Raw genomic sequence first — 19,026 nt, 5'->3', positions numbered from 1 at the left:
AAACTGAACCGGTCAAACAACTCACTGAACCCAGATCCCGTGGGGGAGAGAGCTGGACCCTCAGAGACTGCCCGCTACCCACATTCTTGACCCAGGAGGGAAATCGACTAGGGAGGGCGGGGACCTTCTGATCCCTGCCTGCACCAAGAGCTGAAAGACTGTCACCAGAAGGGCCTACACACCTGAGAGCAGAACACCTGTTCCCAGAAACAGCTGAAAGAAAACAGGAAAACAGCTCTACAGGAGTCCTGACACAGAGGCCTTCAGGAGTGCTGACACAGAGGCCTTCAGGAGGGTCAAGTCACTCTCAAAAACAGCAAGACAGACTAACACCAGAAACAACCTGATGGCAAGAGGCAAGTGCCGGAACCTAAGCAACAGAAACCAAAACTACTTGGCATCATCAGAGCGCAGTTCTCCCTCCAAAGCAAATACTAGATATCCAAACACACCAGAAAAGCAAGATTTAGATTTAAAATCACATTTTATGATATGATGGAGGATTTTAAAAGAGACATAAATAACTCCCTAAAAGAAATACAGGACAACACAAGTAAACAAGTAGAAGTCCTTAAAGAGGAAACACAAAAATCCCTTAAAGAATTACAGGAAAAAACAACCAAATAGGTGAAGGAATTGAACAAAACCGTCCAGAAATTAAAAATGGAAATGGAAACAATAAAGAAAGCACAAAGGGAGACAACCCTGGAGATAGAAAACCTAGGGAAGAAATCAGAAGTCATAGCTGCAAGCAGCACCAACAGAATACAAGAGATAAAAGAGAGAATCTCAGAGGCAGAAGATACCATAGAAAACATTGACACAACCCTCAAAGATAATGTAAAATGCAGAAAGCTCCTAGCCCAAAACACAAAGGAAATCCAATACAAAATGAGAAGATCAAACCTAAGGATAATAGGCATAGAAGAAAGTGAAGACCCCCAACTTAAAGGGCCAGTAAATATCTTCAACAAAATTATAGAAGAAAACTTCCCTAACCTAAAAAAAGAGAGACCCATAAACATACAAGAAGCCTACAGAACTAACTCCAAATAGACTGGGCCAGAAAAGAAATTCTTCTATTAGTTTGAGTGTATCTGGTTTGATGTGGAAGTCCTTGATTCACTTGGACTTAAGCTTTGTACGGGGCAATAACAATGGATCAATTTGCATTCTTCTACATGCTGACTGACCTCCAGTTGAACTAGCATCATTTGTTGGAAATGCTGTCTTTTGTTCCATTGGATGGTTTTAGGTCCTTTGTCAAAGTTCAAGTGACCATAGGTGTGTGGGTTCATTTTTAGATCTTCAATTCTATTACACTGATCTACCTGCCTGTCTCTGTACCAATACCACACAGTTGTTATCACTATTGCTCTGTAATACTGCTTGAGGTCAGGGATGGTGATTCCCCCAGAAGTTCTTTTCTTGTTGAGAGTAGTTTTAGCTGTCCTGGGTTTTTTGTTATTCCAAATAAATTTGTAAATTGCTCTTTCTATTTCTATGAAAAATTGAATAGGAATTTTGATGGGGATTACATTTAATCTGTAGATTGATTTTGGCAAAATGTCCATTTTTACTGTATTAATCCTGCCAGTCCATGAGCATGGGAGGTCTTTCCATCTTCTGAGATCTTCTTCAATTTCTTTCTTCAGAGACTTGAAGTTCTTGTCATACAGATCTTTCACTTGCTTGGTTAAAGTCACACTGAGGTATTTTATATTATTTGGGACTATTGTGAAGGTTGTCATGTCCCTAATTTCTTTCTCAGCCTGTTTATCCTTTGAGTAGAGGAAGGCTACTGATTTGAGTCAATTTTATACCCAGCCACTTTTCCGAAGTTCTTTATCAGACTTAGTAGTTCTCTGGTGGAACTTTTGAGATCACTTAAGTGCACTATCATATCATCTACAAATAGTGATATTTTGACTTCTTCCCTTCCCTTTTGTATCCCTTTGACCTCCTTTTGTTGCCTGATTGCTCTGGCTAGGACTTAGAGAACTATATTGAATAAGTAGGGAGAGAGTGGGCAGCCTTCTCCCACTGATTTTAGTGGGATTGCTTCAAGTTTCTCTCCATTTAGTTTGATGTTAGCTACTGGTTTGCTGTATATTGCTTTTACTATGTTTAGATATTGGCCTTAAATTCCTGATCTTTCCAAGACTTTTATCATGAAGGGGTATTGAATTTTGTCAAATGCATTCTCAGCATCTAATGAAATGATCATGTGGTTCTTATCTTTGAGTTTGTTTATATAGTGGATTACATTGATGGATTTCCGCATATTAAACCATCCCTGCATCCCTGGGATGAAGGCTACTTGATCATAATGGATGATCATTTTGATGTGTTCTTGGATTTGGTTTACAAGAATTTTATTGAGTATTTTTGCATCAATATTCATAAGGGAAATTGGTCTGAAGTTCTCTTTGTTGGGTCTTTGTGTGGTTTAGGTATAAGAGTAATTGTGGCTTCATAGAAGGAATTAGGTAGTGCTCCGTCTGTTTCTAGTTTGTGGAATAGTTTGGAGAGTAAGAGTAATTGTGGCTTCATAGAAGGAATTAGGTAGTGCTCCGTCTGTTTCTAGTTTGTGGAATAGTTTGGAGAGTATTGGTATGAGGTCTTCTATGAAGGTCTGATAGAATTCTGCACTCAATGTCTAGACCACGGCTCTTTGGTTGGGAGACCTTTAATGACTGCTTCTATTTCTTTAGGAGTTATGGGGTTGTTTAAATGGTTTATCTGTTCCTGATTTAACTTTGGTACCTGGTATTTGTCCAGAAAATTGTCCATTTCCTCCAGATTTTCCAGTTTCGCTTTTGTAGTAGGATCTGATGATTTTTTTGAATTTCCTCAGATTCTGTTGTTATGTCTCCCTTTCATTTCTGATTTTGTTAATTTGGACACATTCTCTGTGCCCTCTGGTTAGTTTGTCTGAGGGTTTATCTATCTTGTTGATTTTCTCAATGAACCAGCTCCTGGTTTTGTTGATTCTTTGTATAGTCCTTCTTGTTTCTACTTGGTTGATTTCAGCTCTGAATTTGATTATTCCCTGCCTTCTACTCCTCTTGGATGTATTTGCTTCTTTTTGTTCTAGAGCTTTTAGGTATGCTGTCAAGTTGCTGATATATGCTCTATCCTGTTTCTTTTTGCAGGCACTCAGAGCTATGAATTTTCCTCTTAGCACAGCTTTCATTGTGTCCCGTATGTTTGGATATGTTGTATCTTCATTTTCATTAAATTCTAAGAAGTCTTTAATTTCTTTATTTCTTCCTTGAGCAAGTTGTCATTGAGTAGAGCATTGTTCAATTTCCATGTGTATTTAGGTGTTCTTCCCTTATTGTTATTGAAGATCAGCCTTAGTCCATGGTGATCTGATAGGATGCATGGGATTATTTCTATCTTCCTGTATCTGTTGAGGCCTGGTTTGTGACTGATTATATGGTCAGTTTTGGAGAAGGTTCCATGAGGTGGTAAGAAGAAGGTGTATCAACAATGCCAACCAACCAGAGGTTCCAGGGACTCAGCCACTACGCAAAGACTATACATGGACTGACCCTGGGCTCCAACCTCATAGGTAGCAATGAATGGCCCAGTAAGAGCACCAGTGGAAGGGGAAGCCCTTGGTCCTGCCAAGACTGAACCCTGAGTGAACGTAATTGTTGGGGGGAGGGCGGTAATGGGGGGAGGATGGGGAGGGGAACACGCATATAGAAGGGGAGGGGAGGGGTTAGGGGGATGTTGGCCCAGAAACCGGGAAAGGGAATAACAATCTAAATGGATTGCATCTTGGGTAATTCCAGCTTTGGGGCTAATACCCACTATTCAATGAGTGCATACCATGTGTTTTTTTCTGTGATTGGGTTACCTCACTCAGGATGATATTTTCTAGTTCCATCCATTTGCCTATGAATTTCATAAAGTCATTGTTTTTGATAACTGAGTAGTACTCCATTGTGTAGATGTACGACATTTTCTGTATCCATTCCTCTGTTGAAGGGTATCAGGGTTCTTTCCAGCTTCTGGCTATTATAAATAAGGCTTCTATGAAAATAGTGGAGCACGTGTCTTTGTTATATATTGGGGCATGTTTTGGGTACATGCCCAGGAGAGGTATAGCTGGGTCCTCAGGTAGTGGAATGTCCAATTTTCTGAGGAACCTCCAGACTGATTTCCAGAGTGGTTGTACCAGTCTGCAATCCCACCAACAATGGAGGAGTGTTCCTCTTTCTCCACATCCTCGCCAGCATCTGTTGAAACCTGAGTTTTTGATCTTAGCCATTCTCAGTGGTGTGAGGTGAAATCTCAGGGTTGTTTTGATTTGCATTTCCCTGATGGCTAAGGATGTTGAACATTTTTTTTTCCCCGGAGCTGGGGACTGAACCCAGGACCTTGTGCTTGCTAAACAAGTGCTCTACCACTGAGCTAAATCCCCAACCCCTGTTGAACATTTCTTTAGGTGCTTCTCAGCCATTTGACATTCCTCGGCTGAGAAACCTTTGATTAGCTCTGTACTCCATTTTTTAATAGGGTTATTTTGCTCTCTGGAGTTTAACTACTTGAGTTCTTTGTATATTTTGTATATTAGCCCTCTACCGGATATGGGGTTGGTATAGATCTTTTCCCAATCTGTTAGTCACTGTTTTGTCCTAAAGACAGCATCCTTTGCTTTACAAAAGCTTTGCAGTTTTATGAGGTCCCATTTGTTGATTCTTGTTTTAGAGCATAACTCGTTGTGTTCTGTTCAGGAAATTTTCCCCAGTGCCCATGTGTTTGAGACTCTTCCCCCCTTTTTCATCTATTAGTTTGAGTGTATCTGGCTTTATGTGAAGGTCCTTCATCTACTTTTACTTGAGTTTTGTACAAGAACTTAAGAATGGATCAACTTGGGTTGGGGATTTAGCTCAGTGGTAGAGCGCTTGCCTAGCGAGCGCAAGGCCCTGGGTTCGGTCCCCAGCTCTGAAAAAAAAAAAAAAAAAAAAGAATGGATCAACTTGTATTCTTCTACATGCTGACTGCCCATTGAACCAGCACGATTTGTTGAAAATGCTGTCTTTTTTCCATTGGATGGTTTTAGCTCCATTGTCAAAGATCAAGTGACAATAAGTGTGTGGGTACATTTCTGGGTCTTCAATTCCTTTCCACTGATCTATCTGTCTGTCTCTGTACCAATACCATGCAGTTTTTAATCAGTATCTCTCTGTAAAACAGCTTGAGGTCAGGGATGGTGATTCCCCCAGAAGTTCTTTTATTGTTGAGAATAGTTTTTGCTATTCTGGGTTTTTTGTTATTCCAAATGAATTTGCAAATTGTTCTTTCTAACTCTATGAAGAATTGAGTTGGAAATTTTGATGGGGATTGCATTTAATCTGTAGATTGATTTTGGCAAAATGTCCATTTTTGCTGTATTAATCCTGCCAATCCATAAGCACAGGAGATCTTTCCATCTTCTGAGATCTTCCTCAATTTTTTCCTTCAGAGTCTTGAAGTTCTTGTCATACCAATATTTCAGTTGCTTGGTTAGAGTTACACTGAGGTATTTTATGTTATTTGTGACTATTATGAAGGGTATCATTTCCCTAATTTCTTTCTCAGCCTGTTTATCCTTTGAGTAGAGGAAGGCTACTGATTTGTTTGAGTTAATTTTATATCCAGTCACTTTGCTCAAGTTGTTTATCAGCTAGAGTTCTCTGGTGGAATTTTTGGGGTCACTTAAGTATACTATCATATCTGCAATTAGTGATAATTTGACTTCTTCTTTTCCAGTTTGTATCCCTTTGACCTCCTTTTGTTGTCTAATTGCTCTGCCTAGGAGTAAGTACTATATTAATTAAGTAGAGAAAGAGTGGGCAGCCTTGTCTAGTCCCTGATTTTAGTGGGATTGCTTCAAGTTTCTCTCCATTTAATTTGATGTTAGCTACTGGTTTGCTGTAGCTTTTTATCAGGTTAAGTAACTCTCTGGTGGAACTTTTGGGGTCACTTAAGTATACCATCATATCATCTGCAAATAGTGATATTTTTATTTCTTCCTTTCCAATTCGTAATCCTTTGACCTCCTTTCATTGTCTGATTGCTCTGGCTAGGACTTCGAGTACTATATTGGTTAAGAGAGAGTTTATGTTTAGTTATGGGCCTTGAATTCCTGATCTTTTCAGGACTTTTATCATGAAGGGGTATTGAATTTTGTCAAATACTTTCTCCACATCTAATGAAATGATCATGTGGTTCTTATCTTTGAGTTTGTTTATATAATGGATTACATTGATGGATTTCTGTATATTGAACCATCCCTGCCTACCTGGGATGAAGCGTACTTGATCATAATGGATGATTGTTTTTTATGTGTCCTTAGGTTCAGTTTGCAAGAATTTTATTGAGTATTTTTGCATCAATATTCATAAGGGAAATTGGTCTAAAGTTCTCTTTCTTTGTTGGTCTTTTGTGGTTTAAGTATCAGTGTAACTGTGGCCTCATAGAATGAATTGGGTAGTGTTCCTTCTGTTTCTATTTTGTGAAATAGTTTGAGAAAAATTGGTATTAGGTCTTCTTTGAAGGTCTGATAGAATTCTGCACTAAAACCATCTGGCCCCAGACTGGTTTTGGTTGGGAAACTTATAATGACTGCTTATATTTCCTTAGGGATTGTGGCACTGTTTAGATGATTATCTTCAGTACCTGGTATCTGTCTAGAAAATCATCCATTTTATCTTGATTTTCCAGATTTGTTGACTATAGAATTTTGTAGTAGGATCTGATTTTTTTTTTTTTTAATTTCCTCAGTTTCTGTTGTTATGTCTCCCTTTTCATTCCTGATTTTGTTCATTTGGATACTATCTCCGTGCCCTCTACTTAGTTCGGGTAAGAGTTTATCTTGTTGATTTTTCGCAAAGAACTGGTTTTGTTGATTCTTTGTATAGTTCTCTTTATTTCTACTTGATTGATTTCAGCCCTGAGTTTTATTCTTTCCTGCAGTCCACTCCTCTTGGGTGTATTTGCTTCCTTTTGTTCTAGAGCCTTCAAGTATGCTGTCAAGCTGCTAGTGTATGCTCTCTCCAATTTCTTTTTGGAGCCACTCAGAGCTATGAGCTTTCCTCTTAGCACTGCTTTCATTGTGTCCCATAACTTTGGGTCTGTTGTGCCTTCGTTTTCAGTAAATGCTAAAAAGTCTTCAATTTCTTTATTTCTTCCCTGACCAAGTTAAAAGTGTGTAGATAGTTGTTCAGCTTCCATGTGGACTTTCTGTTGATTTTGTTTTTATTAAAGACCAACCTTAGTCCATAGTGGTCCAGTATTATACATTGGATTAATTCAATGTCCTTGTACCTGTTGAGGTTTGTTTAATGTCTGATTATATGCTCAATTTTTGAGAAGCTACCATGAGGTACTGAGAAGAAGGTATATTCTTTTGTTTTAGGGTGAAATATTCTATAGATATCTGTTAAATCCATTTGGTTCATAACTTCTGTTAGTTTCACTCTGTTTCTGGTTAATTTCTGTTTCTGTGATCTGTCCATTGGTGAGACTGGGGTGTTGAAATCTTCTATTATTGTGTGAGGTTCAATTTATGCTTTGAGCTTCAGTAACATTTCTTTTACAAATGTGGGTGCCCTTGCTTTTGGGGCATAAATGTTCAGAATTAAGAGTTCATCTTGGTGGATTTTTCCTTTGATTATGTAGTGTCCTTCCCCATCTTTTTGATAATTTTTCGTTGAAAGTCTTATTTTACATTATAGTAGAATGGCTACTCCAGCTTGTTTCTTGGGACCATTTGCTTGGAAAATTGTCTTCCAGCCTTTTACTTTGAAGTACTGTTTGTCTTTGTCACTGAGGTACATTTCCTATATGCAGCAAAATGCTGGGTTCTGTTTATGTATATAGAATGTTAGTCTGTCTTTTTACTGGGGAATTCAGTCCATTGATGTTGAGAGATATTGGGGACCAATGATTGTTGCTTCCTGTTATTTTTGTTGTTAGAGGTGGAATTATTTTTGTGTGGCTATCTTCTTTTGGGTTTGTTGAAAGATTACTTTCTTACTTTTTCTGGGATATATAGTTTCCCTCCTTGTGATGGACTTTTTCTTCTATTATTCTCTATACAGCTGGATTTGTGGACAAATACTGTTTAAATTTGGTTTTATCATGGAATACCTGGTTTCTCCCTCTATGGTAATTGAGAGTTTTGCTGGATGTAGTAGCCTGGGCTAGCATTTGTGTTTTCTTAGGATCTGTGTGACATCTGTCCAGGATCTTCTGGCTTTCCTACTCTCTGGTGAGAAATCTGGTGTGATTCTGATAGGTCTGCCTTTATATGTTACTTGACCTTTTTCCTTACTGCTTTTAATATTCTTTGTTTTGTGCATTTGTTGTTTTGACTATTATGTGACGGGAGGAATTTCTCTTCTGCTCCAATCTATTTGGAGTTCTGTAAGCTTCTTATGTTTATGGGCATCTCTTTAGGTTAGGGAAGTTTTCTTCTATAATTTTGTTGAAGATGTTTGCTGGCCCTTTGAGTTGGGAACCTTTACTTTCTTCTATACATATTATTCTTAGGTTTGGTCTTTTCATTTTGTTGTGGATATCTTGAATGTTTTGCTTTTGTATTTTCCTTGACTATTGTGTCAGTGTCTTCTATTATATCTTCTATAGAGTCTCTCTTCTATCCTTTTGGATTCTGTTGGTGATGCTTGCATCTGTGACTCCTGCTCTCTTTCCTAGTTTTTTCTGTCTCCAGAGTTGTCTCCCTTTGTGTTTTCTTTAATGTTTCTATTTCCATTTTTAGATCCTGGATGGTTTTGTTAAATTCCTTTACCTGTTTGATTGTGTTTCCTGTATTTAAGGGATTTATGTGTTTCCGCTTTAAGGGCTTCTACTTGTTTATCTGTGCTCTCCTGTATTTTTTTAAGGAAGTTATTTATATCCTTCTTAAAGCCCTCTATCATCTTCATGAGATGTGATTTTATATCTGATTCTTGCTTTTCAGGTATGTTTGGATATTCAGTATTTGCTGTGGTGGAAGAACTGGGTTCTCATGATGCCAAGTAGTCTTGGTTTCTGTTGCTTATGGTCTTGCGCTTGCCTCTTGCCATCAGGTTGTCTCTGGTGTTAGCTTGTCTTGCTGGATCTGACAGTGGCTTGACCCTCCTGTAAGCCTGTGTTATCTCTAATGTTAACTGCCTTTGCTGTCTCTGACTGGAGCCTATCCCTCCTGTGAGCTGGTGATCCTGTGATCCTGAATGTGTCAGAACACCTGGGGAGGTGCAACTGGGGTGTTGGGTGAGTGGGAGGGGATCCAGAGCAGAGGCTCTGCTCCGGGCACCAGTGCAAACCAGAAAGAGTGAGGGTCCCGTCTTACTCATTTTTAAGAGTATAATTGAAGAGGTGTTTAAAGATTAATTCTGCTGTATGACTACCAAATTCAACTTGTAGAACTTTTTTTAGCAAAGAAATTTTACTCTGTTCACTATCTTTAGCCCTAAGGAAACAATGACCTGGCCCTACTGTTTGATTGTTCTAGAATTTCATATAAATAGGATAATACAATAAATATAATTGTTATACTTTTGCTTTATGTCCATATTATAGTATATACAAGCATTTTTATTGTTATTCCATTGCATGAATTTGTTAATGATGTGTTTACTCACCAGCTGGATAATATTTAAATTGTTTCTAATTTTCTTTTACTATGAATAAAGTTGCTATGGGCTTTTGAATCTGATTCTTTATATGAATACATGCTTTTATCTCTCTTGGGTAAGTTCTTTCAGTTGGAATTATTGACCTGTATCTTAAGTCTTTAGTAAATTGATGGACTATTTTCAGAGCGTATCGTTTTGCACTTTGAGTGAAATGTGCACGCTGGGTGTGAGATCTAGTTGTTCCATATCTTTGCCCACACTTGGTGTTGTGATTCTTGTAATTTTAGACATTCCAGGGTAAAACTACATTTTTACTGTGGCTTTAACTTCCTCCCTGATAAATTATAATGATGAAAATCTTTTCATATGCAATTCATCTTTCATCTGTGTTAGTTGCAATGTTCCTTCAAACCTGATATATATATGTATTTTATTGGCTTTGTTTTTGTCTGCCTGTTTTTCTTTTTCTGAGATAGGCTGTCCTGGAATTCACTGTGGAGCAGTTTGGCCTTGGGTTTGTGGCAGTCCCTTTAGTCTCCCAGATGCTGGAATTTCAAGCATGTACCACCACATCTGTTTAAAAGATTTTTGAATCACAGTCTTTTACATACATGTTTTAAAAACAGTTCCTGTCCTTTCTATTTTGCCTTGGCAAAGGTATACATCTCTTGCCTGTGCGCTTTCCTGCCCACACCTGTGGGCCTATAATAGTCACAGTGGAAGTTGGCCGGAAGAGGGAAATGCTGCAATTGTGGAACTCCTCTAGCAGAAATGGAAAGTGATAGAATTTTTACTTCATAAAATCTCATCCTCGGGCTGGAGAGATGGCTCAGAGGTTAAGAGCACTGACTGCTCTTCCAGAGGTCCTGAGTTCAAATCCCAGCAACCACATGGTGGCTCACAACCATCTGTAATGAGATCTGATGCCCTCTCCTGGTGCGTCTGAAGACAGCTACAGTGTGCTTATATATAATAAATAAATAAATCTTTAAAAAAAAATCTCATCCTCTAAACACTTTCTCTTTTATAAGTACTTAAGTTTTTTCTTTTAAAAAATTAACATTTTAAAATTCCATCTATGATAAATTAGAATACAAAAATGACAAACTGGAACATTCTTTCAGAGCTAACACAAATACAGTGACACTCATTGGGCCCCTCTGAAGTTGTTCTCAAAGGAAATTTTTTTTTTAACTTATGCACTATATCCCTCTCACTGCCCACTTCCAGGTCACCGCCTTCCACAGTCCTTTTCCCATCCCCCACCCCTTCTTAGATCAGGTGTCCCCAACCCTGGGCATCTCCCCTCCCCCAACCCCTACCACCCCCACCCCCACCCCATTGAGGCCAAACAAGACAGCCGGGATGGAAGAGCACATCCCGTTTTCAGGCAGCAGCCTTGAGATGGCCCCTAGAGTAACTTTCCTCATTGTCCGGTTGCTTCGGTCTTTGGTTTTGCCTTTGGTTTCTGCGGTTTTGATTTGGTTGGGATGTCATTCTGTTGCTTTATTTCCCTTTTTAGGGGTTTTGTTTTGTTTTTAGACAAGCTCTTGTATGTAGTCCTGGCTATTATAGTGCTCACTGTATAGACCATCTCTGCCTAGCTCTGCCCTCTGGCAAGTGCAGCTTTCTGTAGCCTTTGTTAATGTGAGACAATGTTGGGGTCTTTACTTCATGATTTTCTTTGAACTTTTTAAGTATAAAATGCTAGCCTTCGCTGAGATGCTGTTGTGAGTTACTAGAAAGATTGATTTGAAACTTTTAAAGACAAAACTGTATTTTCTTTATTAATCTTGCAAACATTTTCCTTGTCATTGTTCTACTGTTAGTTTTAATCATTTTTATGGATTGAACAGTTATCATTAAAGTTATCCTATTTATGTTATTAAGGAAATTTCTGATTACTACTACCACTTAGGAGTTTGTATCTTTTTTTTTTTTTTTTTTGGTTCTTTTTTTTTTTCCGGAGCTGGGGACCAAACCCAGGGCCTTGCGCTTCCTAGGCAAGCGCTCTACCACTGAGCTAAATCCCCAACCCCAGTAGTTTGTATCTTAACTATTTGTTTTCTAGTATCGTATTTAGAGTTTGTGGTTAGAAAAGTATTTTATAGCTGAAATTTAAACTTTAAAGATTTTTACATAATTTTTTAAAAATAGCCTTTGACTTACCCAAATGTGGTCACAGTACTGGGGAAGGTTTCCTTTATATATCTAAAGTGTATTTCTTACCCCCCCCCCAAAAAAAAAAAAGAAAGCCCCATTTTTTTTTTAGCTAAGTTAGTAGTGAAGAGACACCATGACCAGAGCAACTCTTATAAAGGAAAACACTTTATTGGGGTGGCTTACAGTTTCCTAGCTTGAGTCCATTATCCTCATAGGAGCATGGCAGCCTGCAGGCACACATGGTGCTGGGGAGGAGCTGAGAGTTCTCCATCTGAACCAGCAGGCACCAGGAAGAGAGACTGACTAGTTCTGGTGTGGGCTACTAAAGCTCCAAAGCCCACCCTCCTTACACTTACTCCAGGAAGGCCACACCCAATCCCTGTCACGCAACTCTCCTCCCTAATGACCAAATATTCAAATACATGAGCTTGTGGAGGCCATCCCTACCTACATTCCTGTTTGAGAAGTTTTGGTTGCTTGCTTGCTTGCTTGGTTTAGATTTTTTTGCTTCTCAAGATAGAGTTTCTCCATGTAACAGTCCTGGTTGCTGTCCTAGGACTAGCTTTGAAGACCAAGCTGGCCTTGAATGCACAGCCTGCCTCTGCCTCTCTAGAGTTGGGTTCAAAGGTGTTTGCCACCACCTCCCGCTTATTTGATTTCTTATGATTGACTTAAAGTGTTTCTGTTCCCAGTGTTGCACATTGTTTGCACCTAAAGCCTGTGAGCTCAGTATTGGTTTCAGTCACTGTTTTTCACAGTCAGTAAAGTTTGAGTACAAGTTTTGTACCTGGTCCACTTCCTTTAACACATATGCTGTTTCTCCATACTGTGTGGCTGAATATGTATAGCAGTCTGAAGCTTATTTGGATTCTAAGCAAGTTAGAAAGTGTAAACCCTTCTAGAATGTTTTTTCTACATATTTTAGTATGTATATGTATTATTAAACATTTAGAAAATCATTTTAACCATTTTCTCCTATAGGAACCTCCAGAAGTTTAGTCTTTTTGGAGATATAAGTGTCGTTCAGCAGCAAGGAAGTCTGTCCAGCACATACCTCAGCAGAGTAGACCCTGACGGCAAGAAGATTAAGCAGTAAGTTATACAGTAAGCTTACAGAGGCTTGTGTTAATTAATCTAGCTCCTTTCTGAAAATCACAAGACACAATCAAGAATTATTTTTGTTCTCTGAAAATATATGGGGCTTGGCAGTTAAGCGCTTAACCCATAATCGTAAAGAACCCTCCATGTGAATGTCACATGGGCAGGGCAGACACCTGTCTTTCTAACACTGAATGGAATGGAATCACTGAGAGACCAGAAATCCCCAGTGAAAGCCGACCAGCAGTCCTTCAGCAATACAGTAAATACATTCTGCAAGCTCTGGTCTGATTGAGAGACCCTCAGACGAACTTACAGGGAGGAAGGGAGAGAACGTGGGAGGAAGCATGGGAGGGAGGGAAGGAGTTGGGATAAACTATATGTCCTAGAAATGCCTTAACCATACATTTAGTGATGGTTATATGACACCATGGCATAAGCCTTTTATGATAAATCATATAGCTTGCTGGGTAATTATTGGAGTATAAATTCTTAATATTTTACTTTGTGTTTGAGTGTTTTACCTGACTGTGTATATATACACCACATATATGTCTGGTTCCCACAAAGGAACTCCCAGAAGAGGGAGTTAGATCCCCTGGAAATAGAGTCGCGGGTGTTGTGAACTAGAGAATAGACGTGGATTCCCTGCAGCAGAAAGTTCTCTTGCACACAGTCCCTTAACATTAAGAGGTGTTAATTTTTCATTTGACTTTGTTATAAAATAAGTCATATCAGTCTTTCCTTCCATGATATTTAGTAAAAACTAAATTTTTTTTAAGATTTATTTATGTATTATATATAAGTATGCTGTAGCTGTCTTTAGACACACCAGAAGAGGGCATCAGATCCCATTACAGATGGTTGTGAGCCACCATGTGGTTGCTGGGATTTGAACTCAGGACCTCTGGAAGAGCAGTCAGTGCTCTTAACCGCTGAGCCATCTCTCCAGCCCAAAAACTAAATTTTCTTAAGAAGCATTTCTACATATTTAATGTATATATCTTATTTATTATATTGTAATGTGAATTTTAATTGCATTTGTAGGTTGGATAGAAATCAACTATTGAGGGAAAATGTATTTCAACATTGAATGCCATGTATTGCCCATTTTTTAAAGTCACCATTAAAAATTTGATGCTGAGTGCTAGTGACAAAATTGTGACATTTTCCTTGTAGAATTCAGCAGCTGTTTGAAGAAATACTGAGCAATAGTAGGCAACTAAAATGGCTGTCCTGTGGGTTTATGCTGGAAATAGTAACCCCATCATCACTGTCGTCTCTGTCTAACTCCATTGCCAACACCATGGAACACCTGAGTTTACTGGACAACAACATTCCTGGTAACAGCACGCTCATCACCGCAGTCGAACTAGAGCGCTTTGTAAATCTGCGCTCACTTGCCCTGGATTTCTGTGACTTTACAGCTGAGATGGCGAGAGTCCTGACCGACAGCAACCATGTGCCTTTGCAGCGACTGTCTCTTCTGGTCCACAATGCTTCAGTGATGCTCAAGTCATTAGACAACATGCCAAACGATGAGCACTGGAAGGCCCTGTCACGAAAGAGCTCCAGCCTCCGGGTCTATCTAATGGCTTTTGATGTTAAAAGTGAAGACATGCTAAAGATTCTGAAACCCAGTATACCACTTGAGAGGGTTCACTTTGACAGCTACGTCACTTGTGTCTCAGGGGCTATTGTTGATCTTATATCCAGGCAGTATGACAAGTTCCTCACCCATTTTATATTGATGAATGATATGATTGATACGTCTGGTTTTCCGGATCTTAGTGACAACCGAAATGAAGATCCATTGGTTTTATTGGCATGGCGGTGCACAAAGCTCACTCTTTTGGCAATTCATGGTATGTGCTTTTGTTCACTATAGTTTGATATTAACACCATGCCTAAAATATTTTATGCTAGTAAATATATCACAAGTAGAAAGTTGTATCTCAACCCTGAGTGCTCTGTCCGAGCACTCCTCTAATGCTTTTTCTGTACGACTAAGTAAATAGATTGTGTCTACCTGCCATGGGTGTATTCGTTGCAGTCAGAAGATACTAAACTACTTAGCACAGAAGAGGGAAAGTATGGCTTTTTTATTTACAGACTCATCGTTTAGATTCTAGCATTGGTGTATTTACTGTATTGTTGAAGTAACTATTGGTTAGGTACGTGTTATTTCTTAGGCATTCATCTTAGAGTGTAAACTGTTCTCATTTGAATGGAGTTGCTATTCTGATAAACTAAGACAATGTTTTATTTCAAAAACAGTTACAAAAATTATCTATGAAAATTACTTAACCAGCATGCTATCACACATCATCATCTTACTTTTTGAGAGACTGGTGTAGGATTGTCATGAGTGTGAAAGGCCAGCCTGGGGCTACATAAGTCAGTTCTAACCCTGCCTGAGCTACACAGAATGAGAACATTTTTAAAAATAATAACAAAACAAGCAAAGAATATCTTAAACTCTGTTATCTCTTATGTTGTTTTCTATTTATTTTTTTCCATCTTTATTAACTTGAGTATTTCTTATTTACATTTCGATTGTTATTCCCCTTTCCCGGTTTCCCCAACACCTCCCCCTCCCCTTCTATATGGGTGTGCCCCTCCCCATCCTCCCCCCATTACCGCCCTCCCCCCAACAATCACGTTCACTGGGGGTTCAGTCTTGGCAGGACCAAGGGCTTCCCCTTCCACTGGTGCTCTTACTAGGCTATTCATTGCTACCTATGAGGTCAGAGTCCAGGGTCAGTCCATGTATAGACTTTGGGTAGTGGCTTAGTCCCTGGAACCTCTGGTTGGTTGGCCTTGTTGTTCATATTACGTTGTTTTTTAAACCATTTTCTTAGCCTACAGTTTTGATTTTCACATCCTCATATTTGGGCTGTGCATAACAGGTAGTACCAAAAAACAGGTCCATATTAAAAGTATAAGGGGCTCTTGGGGGAAATGGTTCAGTGAATTAAATGCTTACTGTGCAAATGTAGGACCAGAGTTCAGCCACATAGAGCCAGCCATGCTTGGTGGGAACCTCAAATCCCATACTCAGGCAGGGAGAATCCCTGGATCAAGCTATCTAGACTAGCCAGTTGAGCTCTGGCTTGATTTCAAGATCCTTCCTCAACGAATAAAGTATAGAGAACAACCAGGGAAGATATCCAGTATCATCTTGGGGCCTCCACAGGCAGGTCTATTCACATGAATCCACATACATGTGAGCACATTTACATGCATACACACTTATACAATCAGTACACACAAAAAAAGGTATGAAATAAAATGGGGTTCAGCATATATCAAGTCATTTAAATGTTAATTTAAACCAGCCCTTTTATTACATTTTTTTTCTTCTTTCAAGATGTTAGATACATAAAGCTTACCTATCATCTGTCTCCCTTACCCTTTCTTAGAGCCGACCTCTGTTCTGAGGTATTTCTATAACTTCTGACAATGAACAGTAACTTTAAAGTTTCAAGTGTCATGAACTTGCGACTATGAAAAACCATAAAGAATGATTTTTACAATAAAAACTGCAGGCTACTATATATTGTTAATAGAGACTTTTGTTGGAAATGAAATTTGTTCCTTGTAATAGGTCATTATCCAAAGTTATTATTTATATACTTTAAATGTCTTCTGTTTTGCTGAATGAAATACCAGAATAAGATTCTACACCACTTAACAGGTCACAATTCCATGGTGTTTTTAAAGATAGTACACTCTCCTAGGTAATTGTGTTTCTTTATTCTCAGTGTGTTCTAAGGGGAAAAGACCCAACAGGTTAATACAAATGTGAGACTTCACAAGAACTACTTACTGAGGAAAGACTAACTTACAGAGACAGAGTGAGACAGAAGAGAATGACAGAGTTGCCTTTTGCTTCTCTTTAAGGTTACACCGTGTGGGCACACAACCTCATTGCCATTGCTCGTCTTCGTGGCTCTGACCTAAAAGTGCTTGAAGTCACCGAAGAAAGCATTGATTTTGACCAAGGTGAACTAGCCGACCAGGATGTGGATCCCGTACATAACCTTCTTGAGCAGGTATCCCTGGGCCTTGGTCAGTCTTGGCACGCAGTCTTGGACATCGAATCACTCAGTGTCTTCACTGAACCAAATCGTCATTTTTACAGAGAGATGCAAAGCTTCAGCGAAGACATTTAGCTTTTTTAAAATGTATAATTCCTGTGGCTACATATGCAAGTAGGGTCCCATTATGTTTTTTTCATTAGTGGAAACTAATCCTTTTGTGCTGTGTTTAATCAGTATTAGCTTTATAGAATTATAAATGTATATTCTACTTCTTGATCAAAGAACGTAGTCGGGTATTGGTTTTAGAAGTTCAAAGTGACACTGTATAGGGCTTTCACGGTTAATGGGATTGTTAGCAAATCTTAAGGACATACAGCCAATGATTATCTGAGGTTACTGGCTAACTGTTTTTCACTGAGTTACTCTGCCTTTTTGACATTTTTATTCTTTGTTTGTCAGAATCCAGAGCTCAGGAGCCAAATATTTTTATACGTATATATATATATATATAAATATCCATAAGCCTGGTGGATTTGTATGCAATGCACTGCATCTATGTATTCTGATAGCATCTCATTGATTTTTGTTTGAAATAGAAAGAAAGATAGTATCCCAAATGAGTTATCTTTAACAGAAAGCTGAGTTTAACTTTTATTACCTATATAATAATTGATATTGCCAATTACCATTCTGAATTTCATATAGTATAAGTTAGACATTGCTTAATCCCCTTTTAAATGTATTTACATAGACATGAACACTCAAATTGCTGGATTTTTTAAATATATCTGACATAATTTTTTTCATCTGTTACATTCAAGTTAGCTTGTTTAGCCCAGATTTCAGAATAGTAAAGGAGGAAAGGAACCGCATTCCAGGGAAACCTCTGAGGCCAAGTCAGAGTCCAGAACTGTAAACGCACAGGCCTGCAAGCCAACATTAGTCGTGAAATCCCTAACACGTCACTGGATTCTCTCTGTCAGCGCAAGTGTCAGCTGCCAAAGAATAGACTTACATGAAGAAGTGCCCACATGCTGGCAGGGGCTGGCCGGCTCCGGCCAGCAGACACTGCTAGATTGTAATATTTAAGGTCGAGTTTCGACCTGTGGTACACAGCTGTGCTGTGCTCAGTCAGCAACCTCAGAACTCTGAAAAAAACATAAAAAAGAAAAAAAAAGAAAAAAAACATGCACCTGTTTCACTGTGAATAGTGAATGTAAAGGAAAGAAAGGAAAACCAAAAGCTTGTTCCATCACAGGTATGAGCTGCTATGATTCATGAAGAACATTCCATGGAGTATGTTTTAAAACCTTGTTATATCTGAGAGGCTTTAAAAGCCAACTTAACTGTTTCAGGGCAACCGCGGTACAGACGTGGTCTCTGTGAGACTTCCACCTGACCCAAGTTTTAAGTGGTACGAATGTTGTGCATTTAATGTTAAGGACAGTCTGCAATAATAAGTAAGTAGCCAGCGTGGGTGCCCAGCAGTGCTGAGACCTGGCTGCTCTATTGTACGCTTTGGAAACACAATTTATGCAACAGATGTCCAGATATGATTCTATTTATGGAAAAAGTTTATATGTTTTACAAATGGTTTTACCATCTTATATTAAATGACCTTTTGACAGGTGTGCACTGTTTTGTCTCCAGTGAGCACATACCATGCGGATTTTATATGTACATCAGTAGTGTGAATCCACTGGCACAGTGTGTGTAAATGCCAGATGTGGTGAGATTTTATCTTGTATATGTGATCAGATAAAATAACTCCTGACAGAAACTGTAAGGAAACCAGCTGAATGTTTGACCTGATGACTGATGTTGTATGGTTTATGTTAAATGTATATTCTTTTAATCAATGAATAAAGCATTAAAAAATGGGCATTATGATGTATTTTATTGTATACAAAACGCTCAAAGTGTTTATGTTTAAGTAAAAAGCTTAGGCTGCATAGCTTAGAGATTTTTATTCTCTTTCACTTTTAGAAAAGGCAAGCTTAAAAACAGATGCTGACCCAAGCACTGTGGTACACTCCTGTAATCCCAGCTCTTGGAAAGTAGACATAGGAAGATCAGAAGTTCAG

At 38.7% G+C, this 19,026-nt stretch overlaps 1 protein-coding gene across 3 annotated transcripts in view; it reads left to right on the top strand.

Annotated features, from left to right (window-relative positions):
* The window catches only part of Fbxo33 (F-box protein 33), a 33,933-nt gene extending 15,107 nt beyond the window's left edge, over nucleotides 1-18,826 (top strand). Inside the window, exons 2-4 of one of the 3 annotated variants that reach the window (NM_001399654.1) lie at nucleotides 12,783-12,893; nucleotides 14,079-14,764; nucleotides 16,803-18,826. In NM_001399654.1, the coding sequence (NP_001386583.1) occupies nucleotides 12,783-12,893; nucleotides 14,079-14,764; nucleotides 16,803-17,074 (1,069 nt within the window). In that variant the 3' untranslated portion in view covers nucleotides 17,075-18,826. The remainder of the gene's footprint in view (nucleotides 1-12,782; nucleotides 12,894-14,078; nucleotides 14,765-16,802) is intronic. The other 2 variants (XM_039112237.2, XM_039112238.2) reach the window with 2 other exon arrangements.
* The last annotated feature ends 200 nt before the right edge of the window (nucleotides 18,827-19,026 follow it).

Source organism: Rattus norvegicus, chromosome 6 (genome assembly GCF_036323735.1).
Source record: "Rattus norvegicus strain BN/NHsdMcwi chromosome 6, GRCr8, whole genome shotgun sequence".
Classification (NCBI taxonomy): domain Eukaryota; kingdom Metazoa; phylum Chordata; class Mammalia; order Rodentia; family Muridae; genus Rattus; species Rattus norvegicus.
Note: the sequence above shows the minus strand (reverse complement) of the source record. Positions and strands in the feature narration are given on the sequence as shown.